The following is a 24,439-nucleotide window of genomic DNA, read 5'->3' on the forward strand; positions in this document are numbered from 1 at the left end:
CTACCACCGACGCAGTGCCGTGTGTACCCGCTCGGTGCGATGCTCCCGTTGTCTTCGGATGTCACTGGGTGGTGAGCCTTCGTTAAATATCTCTTCTCTCTCGCTTGCTCCGTCTGCAACGCGCTCCAAAAGTCGAGTTCTTCCTTCCCCTTGTTGTGTGTTCGCCCCGCATATATGCGCTTCAATTTCGATGTTGCTGGTGTCCCATTCGTGTTGAGATCCAGCTCATGTCGTCTTCATAATCCATCCTTCCCCATCCTTCGACTCACTGCCGTGTTATCGCTCGTGACCTGCCTCAAGTGGTACGTATATACAGCCTTCTTCCCCACTCGGACACTACTACGAAAGCCGCACGAGCCCTGTACATAGTGAGTCCAGGTTCAATTGAATGCGACCAGGGGTGGCGATGCTCGAATGCAACGAAGGGATATTTTATGATGTCGGACCGCTGACAACGCGCCCCGTCCGCCACGCAGCTCAAGCACTTGAGCGAGTCCTCATGCAACGAAGATATCGCCGCATCTTCCGCCTTCTAGTATCGCCCATCTAGACTTCGGTACCGCGCATACACACCAGTCTTCTGGTGCGCACAGCCGCGATATTTGAGGATTGTATGACTCCCACGGGTTGCTCGGCTCAAGGCCGTAACAGGCGTGGCACTACCTCGATGGGTAGCAGACATCCACGGATGAGGGGCCCGAAACCTGACGCACAGAACGGTTCGTATTCAAGAAAATCCCAGCTGTCCATACAAACTGCGCACCTAGCGTTGGGCAGCGACCGGGCTCGTACCAACCGCATGCGCGTGCACATTGAACCCACATGCGTTGGTGATCCAAGCAAACCGCGACGCGCATCCTGCACCGACGCAATTGCGTGCCGTCGATGGGGCGAGAACAGCAAGGGGAAAGTGCTGTGGATCGGCGTCGCGCTTGATGGCGAGGACACTGCATACGACAACTGAAGCACCTGCGGCTCAATGGCGCAGGTGAGCGGAGGAACGGCCTCGGGCCGGCACTGCGGAGCCTACAGCTTTGACACGTTAGTATGCGACGAAGAGATGGCTTGGACAGTGGACACATACTTCTGGTGCACGAGCGTACAGGTCTTGAGAATCGCGAACCTCTTGGGTGCAGCCTCCGATCGCCGCAGCGCTGCAACGAAGGCGTGACGCAGTACCTGGGAATGCGAGTTCGACGGACGGCTGTCTATCTTCTCGACAGCGCGACGCTCCTGCCAAAAGCGCGGGAAGCACTCCGTGCTGAATACCGAGGAGACGTCCCAGAGCGATACCGCATCCCCACGGAGCGCTTGGGCTGCGTTCGCCGTGTGGCTAGACGGAGCTTCGCTGGGCGCAACTCCCCAATCGAGGTCGTTGCGGAGACTGGACGTGTCGGAGGTCGTGGAATGCACGGAGGAACAACGGAAAGGGCACGAACAAGACATGCAAAGTCGAGTCCCGAAGGGTTGCGTGTATGCGACCGAACCGTCTAGGAGGGTCTGATGCGGCGGCACCGCGAGAAGAACTGGTGGGCGATAGTCGCGGCTGAGCGAGACTATGAGCAAGAACTCACAGAATTCTTGCTTGGAGTAGCGGGAGCTCCTTCCACGTCCCGCAGTGTTGACTGGGCCGTGACTATGTCAACACACATTCATTCGAGACCAGAGAGGACGCGCCTGAGACGAGGCGGAGCACGCCTGCGCGATGGAAGTGGTACCGGCGGTGGGACAAGCGAGCAGGAGGCATGGGGCATATGGCGTAGCTGAAGGAGGCAGGGTGCGGTGCCCTCGGGGGCGCCGCTTAGTCGAGCAGCGCGAACGTGAGGTGCTCTAGCGCGGGAGGCGGCACTCGCAAACGCGCACGGCGAAGGTGTGCGCCCGCGTGTTCGAGTTCGCCGAGCGCGCAGCTGTAGGACGGCTCGTGCTGCTTGAAAATGAGCACCCGCATGGAGTCATGCAGAGCGGCGGTGCTGCCTATCGTCACGCGCGGCATGCGAGGCAGCACTGGGCGAGAAGCAAGGGCTCGTCGCAGAGGCAGGCGCGCAATGACTTCGATGAGGTCTTGTAGCAGAGCGGGCGGGGCATTGCTAGATAAGGGAAATCGACGTGTTGGTTCTTTGTGTAAGGCACGATGTTGAGTACACGTACCTAGGCCTGCGCAGATCCTTGGCCGAAATACAACTCTGTCGACCACTCCTTCCTCCGGCATATGGATGGACTCTGCCCACTGCTTTGAATATAAGACGAGCTCTACAGTATCACAGAGACACGTCCGGTGATCAAACTTACCTCTCCCAGATGGCACTGCTAAGAGAGCCACATAGTACGTCGAGCGCGTCGATCTGCGAAGACCGGGCAATCAGCAGGGCATCGCTCGCCTGGCCCTGGGGTCAGCATTTGCTGCGTGCGAGTGTCAGTTTCGAGCGAGCGTAGTACAGTAACAAGGCTATCTCACCGGGAGCGTGATGCCTTGCTAGACACTCGGCGGATCGACCCCAGTGGAAAGAGCAGGGCGAGGGGCATGGCAGAGGCTAGGAATGCGGTCTTGGTGATCCATTGCAGCGCGCGTAGGGTACTAGTGGAATGGTGTGGCCTAGTGTATCCGGCTTTGTGGCTGCAGAGTATGGGATGGAGGACTAGGCGATCGTGCGCGAGGACGAGAGGAAGATGACGCGCGCCGCACGTGATGGGCGCGTTCGCCGACGCGTCGCCCAAGCCTTCAACGTCGTCGTTCCCCTCAGCGCCGCATCCGTCGGCACTTAGTACGCCCGTCACTGCCGTCAGGCTCAAGGGAACTCATTCGGCACAGGAACCCTAACCTCTCACTTCTTCTCCTCCCGATCGCCGACGGCCTGGTCTCCGTCCTCCTCCTGCCTATACAGCAAATATAGACCATCTGGTACCTATGACGCGACACACACGTTCGACGAATATCATACAGAGCTCTTCATTGACTTCCTCGAATGGACGCACCGCCGGGTTCACCTCTTCAGACCCATCCTAGGCTCCTACGCGCCTCATCGCCTCGTACTCCCAGCGAGACTCATTCAGACAACACTCGTACATAGAACAGAAACTGACATCCTCGGCCTCCCGAATGGAGGCACTATTGGATCTCCCTCTTTGAGCCTCGCTCGCATCGTAAACCGGGCGGTCGACATTCAGAAGCCAACGCAGCTTCGTCGCACCAGTGTGAAGTTATACCTCAAACTCTTCATGCTCTCAAGAGTCGCTGCTAAGTACGTGAGGTCGGGTGATGAACCGCCCGTGTCTGAAAACGAGATACTACCACGGCGTCGTATGGGGCTACAGGCAATGTGCGGCAGGAGAGTGATTCAATATCCCAAGGTGCGTGTATGTCTTGCCAGGCGAGGCTACCTGTGGTCATCACTTGCACAGTCCGACGCGCGATAGACCGACCCTGCATGTCCGTCCGCTCATAAACCCGCCTGAGACCTGGGATATCCAGGACCTGGCCCCGCCAGGTGAGCTTCTACGCTTAGTCTTGGCTCACCCTCTCCACCCTCTTACGCCGTGCTCCGCGACTGCTCACTCAATATTATGCTCGTTTCGTATATATGCAGATATACGCGACATTCCTGTCAACCCGCCAACGCCCCACAACTTCACTCACTCACGAACGTGAGTCCCGCATTGCTACACTCATGTCTTAGCTCGCTTAATTCCTTGCGCAGGCAACACCACCGTCACGTGCAGGTTCTATCTACTCTTGAAGTATATTCGAACATATCTTAGCATGTGCCGCCGTGCTCGACTAGGCCCACAACTATTACCTATCGTCACCGTGCTGAGGAGTTTCGGTCTTTCCAGATCGTCTCTACAATAATGAATACCTGCGTTTCACGCCACGCAGAAGCCGATCCCGAACTACTCCGCAAGCACAGTGAGACGGCGCAAAGGAAGGTCCGAGGCCCGTCGAGAGGTGGGAGTCGTCACTGGCAACGCATATATGCGCTTACATGCTCCGCTGTAGGGCATTTCCTGAACAGGCGCGGGCGGCGGCTGCAGAGACACGCCATACCTTCGCACTAACACTGTCCTTCGTTTTACGCTCGGAGGTGCCTCCTTGAATCGTCAGGTTCCCGTTTCCCGCAGGTGAGCTCTGTGATTGTTGCCGTACGTCCTGAGGTCACCGCGCCCCGTCACCCCTCTGGCGTTGACGGGCGAACTGCCGTTCGCCTTCAGTCCCCCGGAGTTTGACGATGGCTCGGTTGAGAAGTGTTTGGACAAGATCGTCGACACCGGTGCACCTCTTCTGGTCCAGTCGTCTGCGACGCCGGCAGTGCTTCTCGCACAACGGAAGAGTGCTCGTACACATCCGTGAGCGCTACTAGTACTTCCTTCTCGTCGCATTGACACTCACCCGGCAGCAGATGGTATCTGCTACTCGTCAAGGCATGGTGCAGGGGGCCCGACGAGTCCGACCGGCGGCTACTTAGCGGCTTACCGTGTCCTTCCTCTGTCGGGCCCTCTGCTATTAAATACTGTAGCTTTCATCAGGACATGCAACGGCGCGAACGACACGGAAGGAGACGCGTAGGTAAGCTAATGCCCTCAAGACTATGCTTTTGATCAAGAGTGTCGTCGTAACCTGTCATTGTAAATAACAATCATATCCGTCCATGAATATCCGACCATGGATCGTACAACGTCCTGCGCGACCAACTGCGTCCGCCCAACCCCTTCACGCCAGTGTCCGTCTCTCCCATTCCCTCGCGAGATTCGTTCTACTGTTCCGTTCTTACGGATTTGTTTGCTTAGACATCCTCGCCTCCGCGATCGTCTGATATGTCCTCTACGGGAACATGCAAATGGCCGGTTTGTAAGTGCGCCGTTGCGAGGTATGACATTGGGCCACTTACCACTGGGCATAGACGCGGGAACACATGTAATACGCTCATAATAAACGCCCGCTGAACCGAACCGCAACTCCACTATTCCGCGATGCAACCAGGGCGTAAAGAGATTGATCATGTAGGCTTTGATCGTGGCTACCACTATGGGATCCTCCTGTACGTCTCGGAAAGTGAAACTGATATTTACACACTTCCTGTGAGTGTGCAGCGGAAGCCCATTGAATACCTCGCGCAAGAGAATGGCGTGAAAGGCAGAGATGGACTCGGCAGGATCTGGTGCCACGGGCGTCCGTCCATGATTCCGTGGAAGCACCTCAGACTCGAGGTGAGCTGTGAACTGAATCCACACGTGCTGCAGATCCACGCTGACGATGTCTGATAGCACGGCGGTGAGAGCACTGTGTATCTTCTGTGGTGATGGGGCAACTTCCACAAGATCTATCAGCAAGTTTTGCAGAGACGTATTCCCTGCGAGTGATGGAGTGACCTCGAGATCTATAAATGTGCTAAGCAGTTGGCATTCAGACACATGTGCATACACGACACAGAAAACTGACCTGGGTCCACCGAACATCCCCACGTGAGAGTCCTGAGCCGGTGTCCAAGTGCATGGAGCACACGGCTAGTGCATGATAGAAGTGTGGCAGATGGCCGGCCTGCCAGAGAGATTATGAACTCCTGCAGTTTGCTGCATGATTCAGGGGTAACAAGCAGCTGCAGAAGCTGCAGCGCGGACCGATCGGGGACGTATCTAAGGATAAACGTTGACCATGAGTGTATAGTGTTCTCCGTACGCGCAGGAAATGTCTCCTCGGATGTGATCATAGGACTCGAGGCAAAGTGGTCCCGTGCTGTGAATGAGGTAAGGCAGCAAAAATGCGCTAGAAATTGCCGAAGAGCTGAGAGCGAAGCAAAGAATCGTAGGTCAAGGGTAAGGTGGGTGACAGTGGATGAGTTCGCGGCTACCATATGCAGCAGAGCTTGACGACCGAGGGCCATTGTTCTTTGGTAGTCCGAGGACACGTCAAGATGCCAACTGATGTACTGGAGATCAATGGACTCGAACTTGTGTGAACGGGTTCGGAGAGCGATGTAGTCGGGAACCGATCCCGGTCTGAGGGGGTGCTGTAATGTTACGTCGTTGAGGTGCAGCGATGTGAGGTTGGGAAGGGCATTGATCACCCTGCGAAGATTCGGCAGACTGCGAAACCTGCAGTTGTACAACCGTAGGCTCGAGACACTGGTGTAAGAAGATAGGTAGATGTAGAAGCTATCGTGTGGTGGCTTGGTTGACCAGTCAAGGTCCTCGAGAGTTACGAAGCGCAGTCCCGGTAGCATCGATCCAGGCATGAGCATAGGCCAAACGTGCGCGAACGGCTTGCTGTCATTGTCGTATATCGACAATGTCTCGAAATATTTGCGATATGGCGCATTCCGATGCGGTATCAGTGTATGCGCATGGTCTTGCAGGGCCTCTTGGGTTCGACAGGTGATCTCCCGCTCTGGCAGAAGTCGCTGTGCAGCATGATACCAAGCGGGGCAAATGCGCGTGCAGCTGACCGCTAGCTGGACCGGTTCGTCCCAGAGGAATTCGCAGATGCACTCGATCAGCTCTTGCGGGAATCGCGGACCCGTATCGCTGAGGAAGCACAAAGCCGTGAATCACGTATTCACCCCGATCCTCCGAGAGGAGGAGCCGTGAGTCACGCACCTTAAGTATATAGGTTGCCTGAAAGGAATCATCGCGCTCGGATTTTGAGTCAGAGTCCTTCTCCTCGTTCCCAGGCTCCTCGTCTGTCAAGTTGCCAGAGATGCCCTCGGTGTGGTTCACCGGATCGTTCGTCGTACCCGCCGTGATCGAACTGAGTAGCGACTCAGTCAATACAATTGAATCACATTGGAAGAATGGGTATACCGAACGTAGCACTTAGACTATTGTTGAATCGACGTCCGTGGCTTCAGAGTGTTGCTTGTCGTGAGATTAATAGCAAACCACTTGCGCGTTAGTCCCTATCCCGGGTATGGCCACGTTAGACTTGATCAAATACTCGTTACGCCGCACGCAGCCTACCTAGCTAGCTTGCGGTTTCCGTTCGGACAGATAGCAGGACTGATCTTGTACACGACCAAGACGTGGCCACAATGGCAAGATTTTCGATCGGTGCGTTCAAGTTGTCCGCGACGGATGCGAGACGTGGATAGATGTAGTACTTTAGGGCGACGGTAGCAACTCGAGAACGCGACGGGCCAGGTCGACTTGGTCGAGGAGGGGCACTGTTTTAACCGCGAGGCATGTCCATGCTATGTCGACATGTGCCAAACGGCGCTATTGTATTAGGAGATTACCGCCTCATGTTCAAGGGCAGCTGAGAAACAGCTGTGCATTTAGGTTCGCGATTACCCATACGCCACGCCATGCGTTGCGCTCGGAATTGATACGCATACCGTCGTAACTCATCCCCCAAGGGCACATTGTGAGTACGTCCTGTACGCATGAAGACGTTTACGTACCTCATATCCATGAGACATATTCGCGCACTACGCTGCTACGCATAAGAAACAGTACAGAGTGGGGCGGACGGCACGGGAGCTCCCTTTATCAAATAGAAGACCTGTCAAAGTGGTCGAAGGCTGTTGTATGAGCACTGAGTTCGAGATAGAAGCCAGTAGTTCCGCACCGTGTCTTGAGCCCCGACAACGCATAACTCACTTACATTTATGGGGCAGTGATTCATCAGACCGCGCACATAGAAGACTGCTGAGCCCACGGTGTCCTGCGATATGTGTTCGAGTCCCCTAATGTGATTTGAGATACATGGACAGCTAGTAAGTGTATCCTGGAGGACGAGGAAAGGTGCGCGCAGAGAGGAAGTTGGATGATATCAGCGCGCTGACAACGCAACACGCGGTCTACACGTGACAGACGCGTCAAAGCGGTCGCCCAAGGCGTTCTCCTCAGCGCCGCATCCGTTTGCACTCAGTACTGCTACGCCCGTCACTGCCATCAGACTCAAGCGACTTCATTTGGTACAGGAACTCCAACCTCTCAGTCAGTTCCGCTCCTTCTGATCGCCGACGCCCTGGGCTTGTTTGTGAGGTCTCCGTCCGACTGTCCGGTTCAGCTCCGCCCTCCTACGTAGACAGCACATCTAGATCCTCTGGTACATATGACGCGACACATACTTAGGCTCAGACGACTGAGAGCTCTGTCGCCCACTTTCTCAAACGGGCCCACTACCGGATTTTCCTCTTCCGGCCTCCCATCGTACAATTGGAAGATCACATCAGAGTTCAATATGGCTAGCACAGTGAGCTAGGCTCTTCTTTACTCGTGTTTCCAGATATTGTTGCTCAATATGCTAGGTCGAGCGATGGCCCTTCCATCTCTGAAGACCATATCCAACCACGACGTTGTAGCGGATCACGCGGTGTGTGACATGGAAGGGATTCAAGATCCCCAGGTGCGTGCGTGCGTCTCTGGACGAGGCTACCTGTAGTTACTGCTTCCACAGATCATCGCGTAATACCTATGCTACGACTGACCCAGCATGTCTGTCCAGTCATGATGTGGCTCGGGGCCTGGATATGCAGGTGAGCTTTCAAACTCATGCTTGACCGTCCCTGCCCGCCTCTTATGCCGTGCCCTCAGAGCTGCTCTTTCGCTCGATCTTATGCCTGCTCACATATATGCGTTGTCGCTGCCATATCACCAGCTCTCCACGACTTGACTCGCAATCTACACCTGTACACATACCATGCATCTCTTCTACGAAAGTGAGTGTCCGTGTTTGCGCTCGCGCTCGCGCTTCTCAGCTTGCACAATCAGCACTATCGTCACACACAGCACCGGATGAAACTTTCGATCCTTCAAGTGAAAGATCGATAAAATTGACAAAATCTTTTTCACGATATTTCGTATGAAAGATTGTCAATAAAAGTCAGAAATAATCAATTAATCATTCAGACTCGAAGTATCAGGAACAGATCACAGAAGGATTCATTGACAAGTGTCTTTGATCTGTTTGTGATCCTCTAGGCAAATGATTGAGAACATGATATTCAAAAATTCTTGAACACTATGTGGCTCAATTGTTCTGAAAGGATTGAAAACAGATTGTCACATGGGGTGTTACAATCTTTTCTCAATTTTTCAGGCTGTCACAATCTGTTTCAAATCCTTCCAGCTGTTGATATCTTGGTGAGATTGGAAACAATTTGTATCCCAGGGGTTCAAAACAATTTGCCCAAAAGGATTGACAAGAGATTGTGACACTAGCTGTGACACTGTGCCACTTCCCTATGACAGAGCAGTGAAGGCAATTATGCCAAACCTATGATAAGCTGCCTTCTGCTGGTATGCTCAGTCATTTTTGGTCCCTCATTCATTGCCTGCCATCACATGAGTCTCATTAGATGCACTCAGTGTACAGGGTTGTACTTGTGATTGTACATTCCTAGAGATGTGCATCTCATTGTATGACTAATGAACATGTCCCAGACCTGTGCATGTCCAGATGCAATGAAAGAGGGACCAAAAATGACTGAGCATACCAGCAGAAGGCAGCTTATCATAGGTTTGGCATAATTGCCTTCACTGCTCTGTCATAGGGAAGTGGCACAGTGTCACAGCTAGTGTCACAATCTCTTGTCAATCCTTTTGGGCAAATTGTTTTGAACCCCTGGGATACAAATTGTTTCCAATCTCACCAAGATATCAACAGCTGGAAGGATTTGAAACAGATTGTGACAGCCTGAAAAATTGAGAAAAGATTGTAACACCCCATGTGACAATCTGTTTTCAATCCTTTCAGAACAATTGAGCCACATAGTGTTCAAGAATTTTTGAATATCATGTTCTCAATCATTTGCCTAGAGGATCACAAACAGATCAAAGACACTTGTCAATGAATCCTTCTGTGATCTGTTCCTGATACTTCGAGTCTGAATGATTAATTGATTATTTCTGACTTTTATTGACAATCTTTCATACGAAATATCGTGAAAAAGATTTTGTCAATTTTATCGATCTTTCACTTGAAGGATCGAAAGTTTCATCCGGTGCAGGTCTTATTTGCGGAAGTGCCTCGAAACACTTCAGCATGTGCCGCCATTCTCGACTTGGCTCGCACCTTTTGCCCGTCCTCGACGTACTGAGCTCTCCCGGTCTGCCCTGATCGCCTCTCTGCGGTAATGATTCTACGCATATCACGATATATAGAAGCGATTCCATACTTGCTCCTCCCGCCTAGTGAAGCAACGCAAAGGAAGGAAGGCTGTCTAGGAGGCTCGTTGAGAGGTGCGATTTGTCGGTGACAATATGTATGTTCCCTTACATGCTCCGCGCGCGGACGGCTGCTGCCAGGACATGCCCTAGTTCCACGCCGCCCTCCGCTTGTCGCTCGGAGATGCCGTCGTCGTCAATCGCTCTCAGGCTCGTGTTCCCCGCAGGTGCTATCTTCAATTGTTCTCATACGTCATGAAGTTGCCGTGCCCCTGCAAGTCCCGGTCAGCCATTCGTCGTTGACCGGCGATCCTTTGTACCTAGTACTCGCCTTCAGTCCCCCGGGAGTCTGGAGGAGGGCCGGCCGGGAGGACTGTCATGATCGGTGCGTCTCTGCCAATCCACCATATGTCGATCGTCTGCGTCGCCGAGACGAGCGTTGCGAAGTTGCGCTGCATTGTCTTATGTCGCCGTGCGCGATCCGTCTATATTCTGATGTCATCTGCGATCATTGTATGTTCGCGAGTAGGGTTTTGCTATTGATTGATCTCGTTGCATAGTCAGTCATCTTGTACAGTTTTGTGCGAATCAACAGGCGTCGACTGTGCATGCACTCTCGATAACCATACCGAGAAGTCGTCATGAAGCAAAGTCGCGGATGGTCGACCTACGACATTGGCAGCTGCGCTTGACTACTGAGTAAAGCCGCACTCCAGTGTGCGACTCGTGGTATACAGGTGCTTAATATCAGCACGTCCCAGTCCGCAGCCAGCTGTTGCATGTCGCTGTGTAATACATGCGTTGTGGGCAGACGGGAGGACTGTTAATTGATATCTGCGAGTGTCCTATCCGTACAGGTTTCGACGCCCATAAGCTCCCAATATTACAAGCAATTCACAACTCACAACAATCAACCGAATTGACTCACTTGTTCCTCTGCGGCACAAGCATCGTCCGAGTCAAACATCATCCGGTCCACAAACAGGGAGTCAAAGAGCATGTGTCTTCATCGTACCGATTGTCCTGCGTAACTGAACCGCATCGCGACTCGTACCCGTGCCCATGTCCTTGTCCGACTGCGCCCGTCCGACGTCGACTCTCCATGCCCAATCACTCCATCCTCCGGAGGTCCATCTCCCGTAACAAGTGCATCAGCCAAGGATGCATACGACGCATGTGTCCTCAGACAGATTTTGACCTCCGAGATCGGCTCTCTTACTTACAATGTCAAAAACATGTCAGGCGATATCTGCCTGGTATGAACATTGATCGGGACGTACTGGTTGGATTCGCATGAAGGGCGGAGGCAGCAAAGTCTCCAAGACGATCAAACGATTGCCTACGTGATAGGTGATCCATTAGTACCGATCTCACGGGTCCACGCATGAGCCACGGTGTAAGCATGTCAATTGCACGGCGGCATCGCCCTCCGCGCAAGACAATGTAGACAGCATTGTCTGCGATGCTGGGAGCCAGTCGAAGACGTCGTGTGAGAGCAAGTCGTGAAATGCGGCGGTGAAATCGACATCATCGATGCGGCTCGTAAGGGACGTCTCGCCCATCCGTAGACCCGCACATGAGAGGTGGATCCAGGGTCTGCAGGTTTCTGCTGGTGATGCCGGACAGCACGGTGTTGAGGATCCGCTAGATGCCTTGTAGGGATGGACTGACGAATCGGGATGCAATTCCTAACTCCCGCAGCGACGTATTCGCGGTGAGCGGCTGCGTGATGCTTAAGTCGTCTCGATCCCAAGGACGATGACTGATCATGTATGGTGACTGCTATGTAGGTGACAAGCCCACTTGAGTCGACACGGGAACACATTCGAGTCGGGGCCATCCAGATCGACTTCCGAGACCTTGACCAGAGCGCGATGCACTCCGCAGGGCCGCTGCCCGCAGGTCACTTGCGATAACAGCGCCAGCAGGGGTTTTGTAACCATGTCGTGCTCAGCAGCGACGTTAGTGTGTACCGCAGTTCCAGCGCCTCTAGCTTGATGGCGTACGCAAGCAGGGGAACGACGTAGGGCAAGTACTGCAGGCCACAGCGCCTGACTTGAGGGCAGCGGGAGTTTACTTCTCTCGGGACATGGCACGGCATTCGGTATCGGCGAAGTGAGTCTCTTGAGTGTCGCCGACGACTCTCGCAGCACCGCGCCGAAGGCATACCGCAGTACGGGTGAGGGGAAGTCCTAGAGACGGAGGCCGAGCAACCCAGCAGCGCGATAGTCCAGTCAGATGTGATTGAGGCCATCCGTGACGAACGCTGAGGGTACTGAACACCTTCGTTGCGTTTCTCGAGCGACGAGACGGGATTCTAGTAGGTGTAGTGCCCAGGTAAGATCCATTGCCACGTCTGAGATTCGGGATTGCGGAGAAGAACGACTAGAGGAGCGCAAACGAACCGTACCGAGGATGAGCATGCTTAAACGCGTATACGCGACCAAGACGTTGAGAAGGCCCCGGCGCAGGTGCTCAGCGAGACGAGCTGACGAGTGATAGTCGTGGTAGGCAGGGCCCGAGAGCCATATAATGTTGATAGCCTCTGGTTCGGGGTCGCGGGAGCTCCTCTGTACATCGTCCAGATCCCGCTGCGCTGACTGGGAAGTGATGGTGTAGAAACAGAGCAACTGTAGACCGGGCAAAGCAATCACGATGGCCGGAGGTCTCCGCGCCACGTAGGCGATACCCATAGAGGAACAAGCGGGTGACGGACTTGAGGATGTAAGGTAGCCGACGAACAGGGAGGGGTTCCCTCGGGGATGCTGCCCAGCCTAAGTGTGCCAACGCAAGGTGATCCAGCGCCGGGAGGCGACTGCCGGGTACGTACTACGCATGGAGAACGTACGCGCATACAGCGTGCCTACGCGCTCGAGGAGCTCGAGTGCGCTGAGTGCACAGTTGTAGGATTGCCGGACATGAGCCGCATACGAAGTCATTCGCAGAGCTGGGGTGCTGCCTGTCGTTGCGCGCTGGGCAAGGTCCACGCCGGGATACGAGGGAGCACCGGGCAACCGGGTACAGTACGCGAGGCGCTGGACGAGCTCCTTGGAAGGGCGGGCGACGCATCGCTAGATCTAGGTGCTCGAGACGCTTCAGCTTTGGAGGAAGATCAATGTGGATTGAACGCACCTGGAACAGATGGGTGACCGAAATGTGGTCCTGTTACCCGTCCTTTCCTCTAACATCCTGCAGGCTTGGTCTTGAGCGATATGTGAGACGACCCTGCCTGTGACTCAATGCACAGTTGTCATGTAGACCGGCTAATAGAGCTGTATGCCACGTCCAGCGAGCCTACCTGCGAACTGAGGCTGCAGTCGTCTGGTCCTTGGGTCAGCATACGCTGCGCGTGAATTTCAACTTTCGCAGAGCTTGGGTACTTTGTCAGGATGGCTCACAAGTGGCGTTGCACGCACTCTGCTAGACACCCGGCGGATAGAGCCATATTGGAGGAGCGAGGCGGGGGAGTACGGTGTCTATCAAGCTAGGCGCGAAAGCGAACTCGCGAAGTACTACGATGGAGCAGATTCCGTCCGGCTTTCTGTGCGCAGAGGACGGGGTAGTGCGCATGCAGCAAAGTACACTCGAAGAGGCGGTCGGTGCGCAAGAACGACGAGAAGACGACTCGAACGACGCGCGCTGCACGTGATCGGCGCGCTCAGGTTGCGGCCGCGTCCGCTGTCCGAGTCCTTCCTCCTCGTCGTCGTTCCCCTCAGCGCCGCATGGGTGCTCAAACTGGCTGCTATTCGTCGTCAGGCTCGAGCGACTTCCTTCAGTTCACTACCCACACAACACATCTAGATCCTCTGGTACCTATGACGCGACACCATACGTTCAATCGAATAACGAGCTCTGTCATTGACTTCCCTGAACGCACGCGCCGCCGGGTTTCCCTCTTCAGATCTTCAGACCCTGTGTCTCTCCGACTGTCCTGTGTCTCGCTCCTACGCCTCGCATCGCACACAAGCGGTTGACATCCAGAAGAATCTAACGATGGACCTCCAGTCTCTGCAGACCGTATTCTACAACGGCGCCGTATTGGGCTACAAACGGTATGCGCCAGGATACTACAAGGTGCGTGTTTGTCTTGCCAGGCGAGATTACCTGCGGCCATCACTTGTACAGTCCGACGCGCGATCGACCGACCCTGCATGTCCGTCCGCTCACAAACCCGCATGAGACCTAGGTTATCCAAGACATGGCCTAGCCAGGTGAGCTTCTACGCTTAGTCTTGGCTCACTCTCTCCGCCTCTTACGCCGTGCTCCGCGATTGCACACCCGATTTGATGCTCATCTCGTATATCTGCAGATATACACGACATTTCTGTCAACCCGCCGACGCCCCACAACTTCGCCCGCAACATAAATCATGATCCTTGTACACATATCGCGCATCCGAACGTGAGTCCCGCATTCCTGCGCGCGTGTCTCAGCTCGCCCAACTGCTTGCGCCGACAACGCCACCGTCACGCGTAAAGGAATATTCGAACCGTCCCAGCATGTGCCTCCATCCTCGCATCCTCGACTACGCTCAAATCTTTGCCCATCGGCACCGTGTTGAGGTCTCCCGATTTGTCCAGGTCGTTTCTACGGCGATGACTACCTGCGTATCGTGCCACGCAGAAGCCGACCCCGAACTACACCGCCCGCCCAGTGAGACGGCGCAAAGGAAGGCCCGAGGCCCGTAGAGAGGTGCGCGTCATCACTGACAACACATATATGCGCTCAAATGCTCCGCTGTAGTGCATATTCGGAACATGCGCGGACAACTGCCGCAGGGACATGTACCTTTGCTTTACTCTCGGAGGTGCCGCCATCTTGAGCCACACTCAGGCTCGCGACTTCCGCCCGTGATCTCCGCAGCTGTCGTTGTACATCTTGAGGTCACTGCGCCGCTGCAAGTCCCCGTCGCCCCTCTGGTGTTGACCGGCGACCTGTCGCTCGCCTACAGTCCCGCGGAGTTTGACGATGGCTCGGTTAAGAGGCGTTTGAAAAAGATCGTCGTGATCATTGGGTCTCTTCTAGTCCAATCGTCTGCGACGCCGGCAATGCTCTTCGCACAACTGAGGAGCGCTCGTACGCATCCGTGAGCACTGATACTTCCTTCTCGTCGCGTTCACACATCCAATATTTTCGTAGTAGATGGTATCTGGTACTCGTACAGGCATGGTGCAGGGGGGCCCGACGAGTCCGGTCGGCGGGTATTCAGCGTCTCACCGGGTCCTTTCTCTGCTGAATCTCCGCGATTCAATGGTTTTGATTTGGACATGCAACGGCGCGAACGACACGGAGGAAGACGCATAGATAAGCTAATCTCTCAAGACTAAATTTTCAGAAGTGTCGTCGTGACCTGTCATTTTAAATACAATGTCCGTCCATGAATACCAGACCGTGCATCATACAACATTGTGCGGCTGTCCTGCGCGACCAACTGCATCCGCCCGGGTTGTGCACGCCAGTGTCCGTCTCTCCCATTTCCTCGTGAGCTTCGGTCTACTGTTCCGTTCCTACGGGTTTGTCGTCTTCGACGTCCTCGACTTTGGAGCCACTCGATGTGTCCTCTACGGGAACATGCAAATGGCCGCTTTGTAAGTGTGTCTTTGCTAGGTATGACATTGGGCCACTTACCGCTCATAGACGTGGGAACACAGGAAACACTCTCCGAACTGTCCTCTGAATCGAACCGCAACTCCACTATTCCGCGATCCAACCACGGCGTAAAGAGAGTGATCATGTAGGTTCTGATAGTGGCTATCGCGGTGGGATCCTGCATGTCCTTGGCAACGAGACGAACCCATATAGGATGAGTGTGAAAGCCGCGTGGTTGAAGCCCACAGAATATCTCGCGCAAGAGAATGGTGTGAAAGGCAGAGATGGACTCGGCAGGATCTAGTACCGCAGGCGTCCGTCCGTGATTCTGTGCAAGCACCTCAGGCTCGAGGTGAGCTAGAGTGAACCAAATCGACACGTGCTGCAAATCCACGCTGACAATGTCTGACAGCACGGCGGTGAGAGCACTATGTATCTTCTGTGGTGATGGGGCAACTTCCACAAGATCTATGAGCAAGTTTCGCAGAGACGTATTCCCTGCGAGTGATGGAGTGACCTCGAGATCTATAAATGTGCTAAGCAGTTGGCTTTCAGACACATGTGCATACACGACACAGAAAACTGACCTGGGTCCACCGAACATCCCCACGTGAGAGTCCTGAGCCGGTGTCCAAGTGCATGGAGCACACGGCTAGTGCATGATAGAAGTGTGGCAGATGGCCGGCCTGCAAGACGGATATCGATCTCCCGCAGTTTGCTGCACGATTCAGGGCTAACAAGCAGCTGCAGAAGCTGCAGTGCGGATTGATCAGGGACGTGCATAAGGGTAAACGTTGACCATGGGTGTATATTTGTGTTCTCCGTACGCGCAGGAATTGTTTCCTCGACTGTGATCATCGGGCTTGAGAGAAATTGATTGCGTGCTCCGAATGAGATCAGGCAGCCAAAATGCGCTAGGCATTGCCGAAGCGCTGACAGCGAAGTAAAGAATTGCAGATCAAGGCCGAGGTGGGCAAGAGTGGATGAGTTCGCTGCTACCATATGCAGCAGGGCTTGATAATCGAGGGCTGTCATTGCTTGATCGTCCGAGGCCACGTCAGGATGTTCTGATGCGGTGTGGCCCTCGACAACAATAGACTCGAGCTTGTGCGAACAGGTTCGGAGAGCGCTGTAGTCGGGGACCGATCCCGGTCTGAGGGGGTGCTGTAGCGTTACGTTGCAGAGCCCCAGTAACTTAAGGCTGCGAAGGGCATTGATCACCCTGCGAAGATCCGGCAGACTGCGCAACCTGCAGTCCCGCAGATCGAGTCGCGAGATGCTGGTGTAAGAAGACAGGTAGAGGAAGAAGCTATCGTGTGGTATCTTGGTTGACCAGTCGATGCCACCAAGTGTCACGGAACGCAGTCCCGGTAGTATCCATCCAGGAATGAACATGGGCCAGACGTGCGCGAATGGCTTGCTGGCATCATCGAAAATCAACAATCCCTGGAATTGTTTGCGATATGGCGCATTACGATGGCATGTGAGTGTGTGCGCATAGTCTTTCAGGGCCTCTCGGGTTCGACAGGTGATTTCATGCTCTGGCGTTGGCATAACTCGCCGTACAGCATGATACCAAGCGGGGCAAATGCGCCTGCAGCTGACTGCGAGGTGGACCGGTTCGTCCCAAAGGAATTCACAGATGCGCTCGATCAGCTCTTGAGGGAATCGTGGACCTGTATCCCTGAGGAAACGGAGAGTCATAAGTCACGTATCCACCCCGATCGCTCAGGACTTCCGACTCGGAGCCGTGAGCCACGCACCTTGAGTATATGGGTTGCCTGAACAGAATTACAATCCAACGGCACTTGGATGCTGAGCCTGAGTCATTCTATACATTCAGGCGCTATGTGGATGTGTAGCACAGCTGTTGGACGTATCCTCGGTGATCGCCACGGAGTGTCTCAAGCCCCTTTCGCCGGAATGTCGCGCTATCGAGCAGACCGACATCCGCCCGTCGCATAGAGTTCCCTGGTTGCATGTGCGCGGCCTGAGAAATCGCTGCTTCGAAACTGTGTGGTTTATGCGTTGTCAGGAGACACACGGTGCGAAACTACGTACTGGCCTTCTATCTCAAACTCAATACTCATACAAGAGCCTCCAACCACTTTGACAGGCCATCCTTTTGATAACGGGCGCTCCCGTGCCGCCCGCCCCTCTCTGTACTGTTTTTTGTACGTAGCAGTGTATTCGTATGTGACCACGTATCATGGATGAGGTACGTAAACGTGTTCATCCGTACATGATGTACTCACAGTGTGGCCTTGGTAGATAGCTCCAACGCTATGTGTAGCAATTCGGAAACTAACGTATCGTATAGCGTGTGGGTTTGGTGTGGGTAACCGTGAACCTAAAAGCACAGCTGCTTCTCAGCAGCACGACATGAGGTAAGAATCCCCTAATACAATGGCGCCGTTCGGCATGTACCGGCATAGCATGGACATGCCTCGCGGTTAAAACAGTGCCATCTTCCCGACTAAGTCGACCTGTCCGGCCGCGTCCTTGAGTTGCTACTGTCACCCTAGAGGTACGTCTATCCACGTCTCCCATCCGTCGCGGACAACGCACCGATCGTCAATATAACTAACGTGGACGTATCCGGGTCGCGCATCAGCTCCGTCTTGCTACCTGTCCGAACGAGTGCTGCGAGCTGATTAGGTAGGCTGTGTGCGGCGTAATCGAGTATGTGATCAGGTCTGACATAGTCGTACCCGGAACAGAGGCTGACGGGCAAACGGTTCACTCTCAGACTCACGACAAGTGACACTTTGAAACAATAGAGCTCGGTTTAACGATAGTCCAAGCACTGCGTTTAGTACACCCATCTTTCCAATGGGATTTGATCTTACTGACTGAGATGCCATATAGTTCAATCACGGCGGCTGCGATGGACGATCCAGTGAACAACATCGAAAACGCGAGGTGTCAGATTGTTGATACAGACAGCATCCCTGACAAGCTGACGGGCGAGGATCCCGGGAAGGAAGACGTCGCGCGGGGAGACGAAGCTCTGCTAAGACTAGCGCCCCAGTTGGGATCGACCGGTGTGGAGATGGTCGCGTTGGAGGGTCGTGGAAAGCGTGGAGGACTGAAGCGGCGCAGGCGAGAGGATTGAGCCATGTCCGGAAGAGGCGCGCCAACAGTAGTGTCCTGTATGCGACCACGACGTCTAGGAGGGTCTGGTGTGACCAGACGGTAAGCAATAGTCGCGGCCAACCGAAAGCATGACTTATCACTCACAGAGCTGCTTGCTTGGAGTACTTACCAGGGCCTCATTCCGCGTCCCACGGCGCCAACCGAACCGTAGCTATCGAGATACAACGGCTCGAGACTAGACAGGGCACCCACCGGCGATGAGGCGGAGGACGTCTGCGTGATGAAAGTGGCATTGACAGAGGGACTAGCGAGTGGCGGGTAAAAAGTATGTGAGGAGCACGGAGTGCGGCGCCCTCGGACTCGCGTGTGTCGCCGAGTCGAGCGGCACAAACGGGAGGTGCATCAGCGCGGGGGGGGGGGGGGGGGGCAGCATCCGGGAATGCGCACGGCGAAAGCGTGGCGTGCACACGCGTACTCGAGTTCCCCGAGTACACAACTGCATAATCTACCTAGGCAGGAGCATGCACATGAGGTCATGCATGGGAGCGGTGCTGTCTGTCATCGCGCGCGGAAAACGAGGCAGCACTGGGCGAGCAGCGCGGGCTTGTCACAGAGAAATGTGCGCATTCAGTTCGATGGCCTCTAGTAGCGGGGGTCAATGCATTGCTGAAGGGGAGAGTATTCGAAGCGTTAGTGCTTGTACAGAGGTACGATGTTGAATATACGCACCTGGCACAGTGACAGATGGTTGGCCAGATTGCGACTCTATTGACCATCCCTTCCTCCGGCACCCTGAAAAACTCTGGTCGCTGTTCTACGTCTGAGACAAGTTGTACGGAGCGACAAAAAATCAAACGCACCTTCCGCAGATGCAATTGCTCATAGAACTCCATACTGCGTCGAGCGCGTCGATCTGCGAAGACCGGTCGGTCAATCCTCAGGCCGCCGGTCGCCTGGCCCTGAAAACAGCAACCGCTGCGCGCGAGTGTCAGTTTCCATGCAGCGTCGTACGGCCTTCAGGATTTCCTACCAGGAACGTGGCGTCGCGCATCGACGACGAGGAGCACAGATTGTAGGAGAAGGTCGTGGTGAGCCACTGCAGCGCGCGTAGCGAAACAGTCTGATGATGCGTGGTATCCGGCTTTGTGGCTGCCGAGTATGGGAGGTGCAGAGGAGGAGGAGGAGGCGGTCGTGTGTGAGGAGGAGAAGATGACGGGCGACGCGCGCACGTGATGGGCGCGTTCGCCGCCCCAAGGTCGCCCAGCTGCGTCGTTCCTCCTCCTCGTTCTCCTCAGCGCCGCATCGGTGCTCACTCACCAGCTGCTGCCCATCGTCCCTGTCTCCGTCTCGCTCCTCCCGATCGCCGACGGCCTCGTCTCCGACTGTCCGGTTCAGCTCTGTCCTCCTACCTACACAGCACATCTACATTCTCTGGTACTCATGACGCGACATGTCAACATACGCCGGAACGAATACATCGAGAACCCCGTCGTCGGCCTCCCCGAATGGCTGCACCGCCGGGTTTACTGGCCCCGTCAGGAGGTGAGCCGCTACACTTGGGCTTGGCTGACCTTCCTCGCCTCTTACACCGTGCTCCGCGATTGCTCACTGAGTCTCCTGCTCGTCTCGTGTATGTGCAGATATCCGCGACATTTCTGTCAACCTGTCAACGCCCCACAACTTCACTCGCAACATACACCATGATCCCTGTACACATACCGTGCATCTCGCCTACGAACGTGAGTCCCGCATTTCTGCACGCGTGTTTCAGCTCGCTCCATTGCTTGCGCAGGCACACTACCGTCACGCGCAGGTCGTCTTCAGAGGAACATTTGAACCTGTCACAACATGTGCTGCCATCTTTGACTAGGCCCATACCTTTGCTCATCGGCACCGTGCTGAGGTCTCCCGGCCTGTCCAGATCGGTTTTAAGACGATGGTTACCTGCGTATCACGCCGCGCAGAAGCCGTTCCCGAACTACTCCGCCCGTCTAGGGAGATGGCGCAAAGGAAGTTCCGAGGCCCGTCGAGAGGTGCGAGTCGTCACTGACAACGCAAGTATGCGCTTACATGCTCCGCTATAGGGCGATTTCTGAGCAGGCGCGGGCGACGGCTGCAGGGACACGCTGTACCTTCGCATTAGCACTATCCTTCGCTTGACACTCGCAGGTGCCTCCGTCTTGAGTCGCCAGGCTCCCGACTCCTGCAGGTGAGCTCTGCAACCGTTGTCCTGGGATTGCCGTGTTGCTGCAAGACCCCGTTAGTCGTCTATCGTTGACCGACGACCTCTTGCACCTACTCGCTTTCGATTCCCCAGGAGTTCGACGATGGCTCGGTCGAGAGGCCGATGGACAAGATCGTCGTGATCAGCCCGTCTCTTCTAGTCCAATTGTCTGCGACGCCGCAGTGCTTCTCTCACAACTGAAGAGTGCTTGTACGCATCCGTGAGCACTAGTACTGCCTTCTCGTCGCATTGACACTCAGTCGGCATCGTCGCAGTAGATGGTATATGCTACTCGTCGAGGCATGGTGCAGGTGGCCCGACGAGTCCAGTCGACGGCTACTCAGCGTCTTACCGGGTCCTTCCTCTGTCGAATATCTGCAATTGAATGGCTTTGATCCGGACATGCAACGGCGCGAATAACACGGAAGGAGACGCGTTAATAAGCTAATTCCTTCAAGACTATGCTTTGTACCAAGAGTGTCGTCGTGATATCTGTTGTCCTAAACACAATGTCCGTCGTTGAGAATTTGACCGTGTATCGTACAACATCCAGCGCGACCAACTGCGTCCGCCCGACCCCTTCATGCCAGTGTCCGTCTCCCTCCGAATTCCCTCTTGAGCTTCGTTCTACTGTTCCGTTCCTACGGGTGTGTTTTCTTCGACATCCTCGCCTCCGCGATCGCTCGATGTGTCCTCTACGGGAACATGCAAATGGCCGGTTTGTAAGTGCACCGTTGCGAGGTATGACATTGGGCCACTTACCATGGGCACACAAGTAATAATCTCCGAACTGTCCGCCGGATAGAAGTCCAACGACACTATTCCACGATCCAACCACGGCGTCAATAGATTGATCGTGTAGGCTTTGATCGTGGCTACCACGACGGGATTGTCCTGTATGTTTCTGACGTCGAAAACAACCCATACGCCCTTGTCGACAGTGCGCAGCGGAAGCCCATTGAATATCTCGCGCGAGAGAATGGTGTGAAAAGCAGAGATGGCCTCGGCAGGATCTGGTGCCACGGGCGTCCGTCCATGATTCTGTGGAAGCACCTCAGGCTCGAGGTGAGCTAGAGTGAAATGAATCAACACGTGCTGCAGATCCACGCTGACGATGTCTGATAGCACGGCGGTGAGAGCACTGTGTATCTTCTGTGGCGATGAGTCTATGATTAACCTTTGCAGAGACGTATTCCCTGCAAGTGACGGAGTGACCTCGAGATCTACAAATGGAATCAGTTGGCAGTCAGACACATGTGCGTACTACACATGGAAAACTGACCTGGGTCTGCTGAACATCTCCACCCGAGACTCCTGAGCCGATGGCCGGATGTATGGAGCACACGGCTAGTACCTGATACAAGTGTGGCGGATGGCCGGCCTGTAAGATAGAATTCAAGTTCCTCCAGTTCACTGCACGATTCCGGGGTAACAAGCAGCTGCAGAAGCTGCAGTGCACATGGATCGGGGACGTTCGAAAGGAGAAATTTTGACCATGAGTGTTTGTACGCGTTCCCTGTCCGCGCAGGAATTGGATCATCGAATATGATCGTTGGGCCCGAGGCAAATTGGTACTGTGCTGTGAATGAGGTCAGACGGCCAAAATGCGCTAGCCATTGCCAAAGAGCTGAGGCCGAAGTAAAGAATCGCAGGTCAAGGGTGAGGCGGGTAACAGTGGATGAGTTCGCGGCTACCATATGCAGCAGAGCTTGACAATTGAGGGCCGTTGATCTTTGGTAGTCCGAGGACATGTCAGGATGCCCTGGTACGCCACTGCTGTACCACAGATCAATAGACTCGAGCTTGTGTGAACGGATTCGGAGAGCGATGTAGTCGGGAACCGATCCCGGTCTGAGGGGGTGCTGTAGTGTTACGTTGCGAAAATACAGCCACGTAAGGCTGGGAAGGGCATTGATCACCCTGCGAAGATCCGGTAGACTGCGAAACCTGCAGTCGTACATCTGTAGGCTTGAGATGCTGGTGTAAGAAGACAGATAGACGAAGAAGCTATCATGCGGTGTCTTGGTTGACCAGTCAAGGTCCTTGAGAGTTACGGAACGCAGTACCGGCAGTATCCATCCAGGAATGAAAATAGGCCAAACGTGCGCGAACGGCTTGCTGGCATTGTTGTAGATCGACAATGTTTCGAACCGGTTGCGATATGGCGCATTACGATGGGATGTGAGTGTATGCGCATAGTCTTGCAGGGCCTCTCGGGTTCGACAGGTGATGGTGGCATGCTCTGGCAGAAGTCGCCGTGCAGCATGATACCAAGCGGGGCAAATGCGCGTGCAGCTGACCGCTAGCTGGACCGGTTCGTCCCAGAGGAATTCGCAGATACGCTCAATAAGCTCTTGTGGCAATCGTGGACCCGTATCGCTGAAAACACAAAGCCATAAATCACGTATCCATCCCGATCCTCCGAGAGAGGAGCAGCCTTGGGTCACGCACCTGGAGTATATGGGTTGCCTGAACAGAATCTCAATCGTCCAACGCCGCTCGGATGCTGGGCCTGAGTCCTTCTCCTCCTTCCCGGAATCCTCGCCCGTCAGCTTGTCAGGGATGCTCTCTGCATCAGCAATCTCCTCCTCGATGCGCTCGATCTTGTCCACCGGATCGTCCATCGCAGCCGCCGTGATCGAACTAAATAGCAAATGAGTCAATACAATTCAATCACATTGGAAAGATGAGTATACCAAACGCACCGCTTGCACTATCGCTTAATTGAGGTCTGCTGCTTCAGAGCGTTGCTTGTCGTGAGATTGAAGGCGAACCGCTTGCGCGTTATGTAGTCACTGTCCCAGGTATGCCCACGTTAGACTTGATCACATACTCTTTATGCCGCACACAGCTTACCTAGCTAGCTCGCGCTTTTTGTTCGGACAGGATTCAGGACTAGATTTACACGATCCAGATGCAGCCACAATGACGAAATTGACGATCGGTGCGTTGTCCGCGACGGACTCGGATTCGAGACGTGGATGGATGTTCCTCTGGAGTGGAGGTAGCGACTCGAGAACGCGGCGGGTCAGGTCGACTTGGTTGAGAAGAGGGCACCGTTTTAACCGCGAGGCATGTCCATGCGATGTCGGTACACGCCGAACGGCGCCATTGTATTAGGGGATTACTGCCTCATGTTCAAGGGCAGCTGAGAAGCAGCTGTGTATTTAGGTTCGCGATTACCCACACGCTGCGCCATATGTTGCGCTCGGAATTGATACGCATACCGTCGTAACTCATCCCCCAAGGGCAAATTGTGAGTACGTCCTGTACGCATGAATACGTTTACGTACCTCATATCCATGAGACATACTCACGTACTAATAGTACGCTGCTACGCACAAGAAACAGTGCATAGTGGGGCCAACGGCACAGGAGCGCCCTTTGTCAAATGGAAGACCTGTCAAAGCGGTCGAAGGCTGTTGTATGAGC

The 24,439-nt window shown here is 54.5% G+C and overlaps 6 protein-coding genes across 6 annotated transcripts; 4 read left to right on the top strand and 2 right to left on the bottom strand.

Moving 5' to 3' along the window:
• Positions 1-502: 502 nt before the first annotated feature.
• On the bottom strand, positions 503-1,690 carry C8Q71DRAFT_362409 (uncharacterized protein). The gene is made up of 3 exons (XM_047918084.1): positions 1,085-1,690; positions 764-1,026; positions 503-704 (listed from the first exon to the last, which is right to left on the bottom strand). Exons 1-3 carry the CDS (start codon positions 1,444-1,446, stop codon positions 637-639), a joined length of 693 nt encoding a protein of 230 aa, XP_047773962.1. The 5' UTR covers positions 1,447-1,690; the 3' UTR covers positions 503-636.
• Positions 1,691-2,298: 608 nt separating this feature from the next.
• C8Q71DRAFT_727404 (uncharacterized protein) lies at positions 2,299-5,256 on the top strand (the record flags this gene model as incomplete). The annotated part of the gene is made up of 14 exons (XM_047921853.1): positions 2,299-2,323; positions 2,439-2,572; positions 2,641-2,762; positions 2,883-3,348; positions 3,470-3,485; positions 3,585-3,642; positions 3,780-3,943; positions 4,011-4,116; positions 4,150-4,341; positions 4,512-4,557; positions 4,783-4,843; positions 4,976-5,033; positions 5,079-5,202; positions 5,236-5,256. The coding sequence occupies 14 exons, from the start codon at positions 2,299-2,301 to the stop codon at positions 5,254-5,256; spliced, it is 1,593 nt and encodes a 530-aa protein (XP_047773963.1).
• Positions 5,257-12,860: 7,604 nt separating this feature from the next.
• C8Q71DRAFT_727406 (uncharacterized protein) lies at positions 12,861-15,425 on the top strand (the record flags this gene model as incomplete). The annotated part of the gene is made up of 12 exons (XM_047921854.1): positions 12,861-12,920; positions 12,957-13,215; positions 13,294-13,312; positions 13,346-13,430; positions 13,468-13,697; positions 13,761-13,849; positions 14,000-14,172; positions 14,224-14,251; positions 14,408-14,499; positions 14,532-14,751; positions 14,842-15,174; positions 15,238-15,425. 12 exons carry the CDS (start codon positions 12,861-12,863, stop codon positions 15,423-15,425), a joined length of 1,776 nt encoding a protein of 591 aa, XP_047773964.1.
• A 1,601-nt stretch (positions 15,426-17,026) lies between these two features.
• On the top strand, positions 17,027-19,194 carry C8Q71DRAFT_851196 (uncharacterized protein; the record flags this gene model as incomplete). The annotated part of the gene is made up of 7 exons (XM_047926755.1): positions 17,027-17,170; positions 17,197-17,437; positions 17,550-17,668; positions 17,804-17,861; positions 18,008-18,074; positions 18,556-18,882; positions 18,930-19,194. 6 exons carry the CDS (start codon positions 17,027-17,029, stop codon positions 18,800-18,802), a joined length of 876 nt encoding a protein of 291 aa, XP_047773965.1. The 3' UTR covers positions 18,803-18,882; positions 18,930-19,194.
• A 586-nt stretch (positions 19,195-19,780) lies between these two features.
• C8Q71DRAFT_727408 (uncharacterized protein) lies at positions 19,781-21,231 on the top strand (the record flags this gene model as incomplete). Its single annotated transcript, XM_047921855.1, has 7 exons — positions 19,781-19,871; positions 19,895-20,012; positions 20,079-20,325; positions 20,424-20,522; positions 20,654-20,816; positions 20,884-20,992; positions 21,048-21,231. The coding sequence occupies 7 exons, from the start codon at positions 19,781-19,783 to the stop codon at positions 21,229-21,231; spliced, it is 1,011 nt and encodes a 336-aa protein (XP_047773966.1).
• An 89-nt stretch (positions 21,232-21,320) lies between these two features.
• On the bottom strand, positions 21,321-23,631 carry C8Q71DRAFT_911231 (uncharacterized protein; the record flags this gene model as incomplete). The annotated part of the gene is made up of 4 exons (XM_047929123.1): positions 21,321-21,702; positions 21,770-22,230; positions 22,290-23,386; positions 23,459-23,631. 4 exons carry the CDS (start codon positions 23,629-23,631, stop codon positions 21,649-21,651), a joined length of 1,785 nt encoding a protein of 594 aa, XP_047773967.1. The 3' UTR covers positions 21,321-21,648.
• Positions 23,632-24,439: the final 808 nt, after the last annotated feature.

This window comes from Rhodofomes roseus, assembly GCF_022264815.1.
Source record: "Rhodofomes roseus strain CIRM-BRFM 1785 chromosome Unknown C8Q71scaffold_30, whole genome shotgun sequence".
Taxonomy (NCBI): Eukaryota; Fungi; Basidiomycota; class Agaricomycetes; order Polyporales; family Fomitopsidaceae; genus Rhodofomes; species Rhodofomes roseus.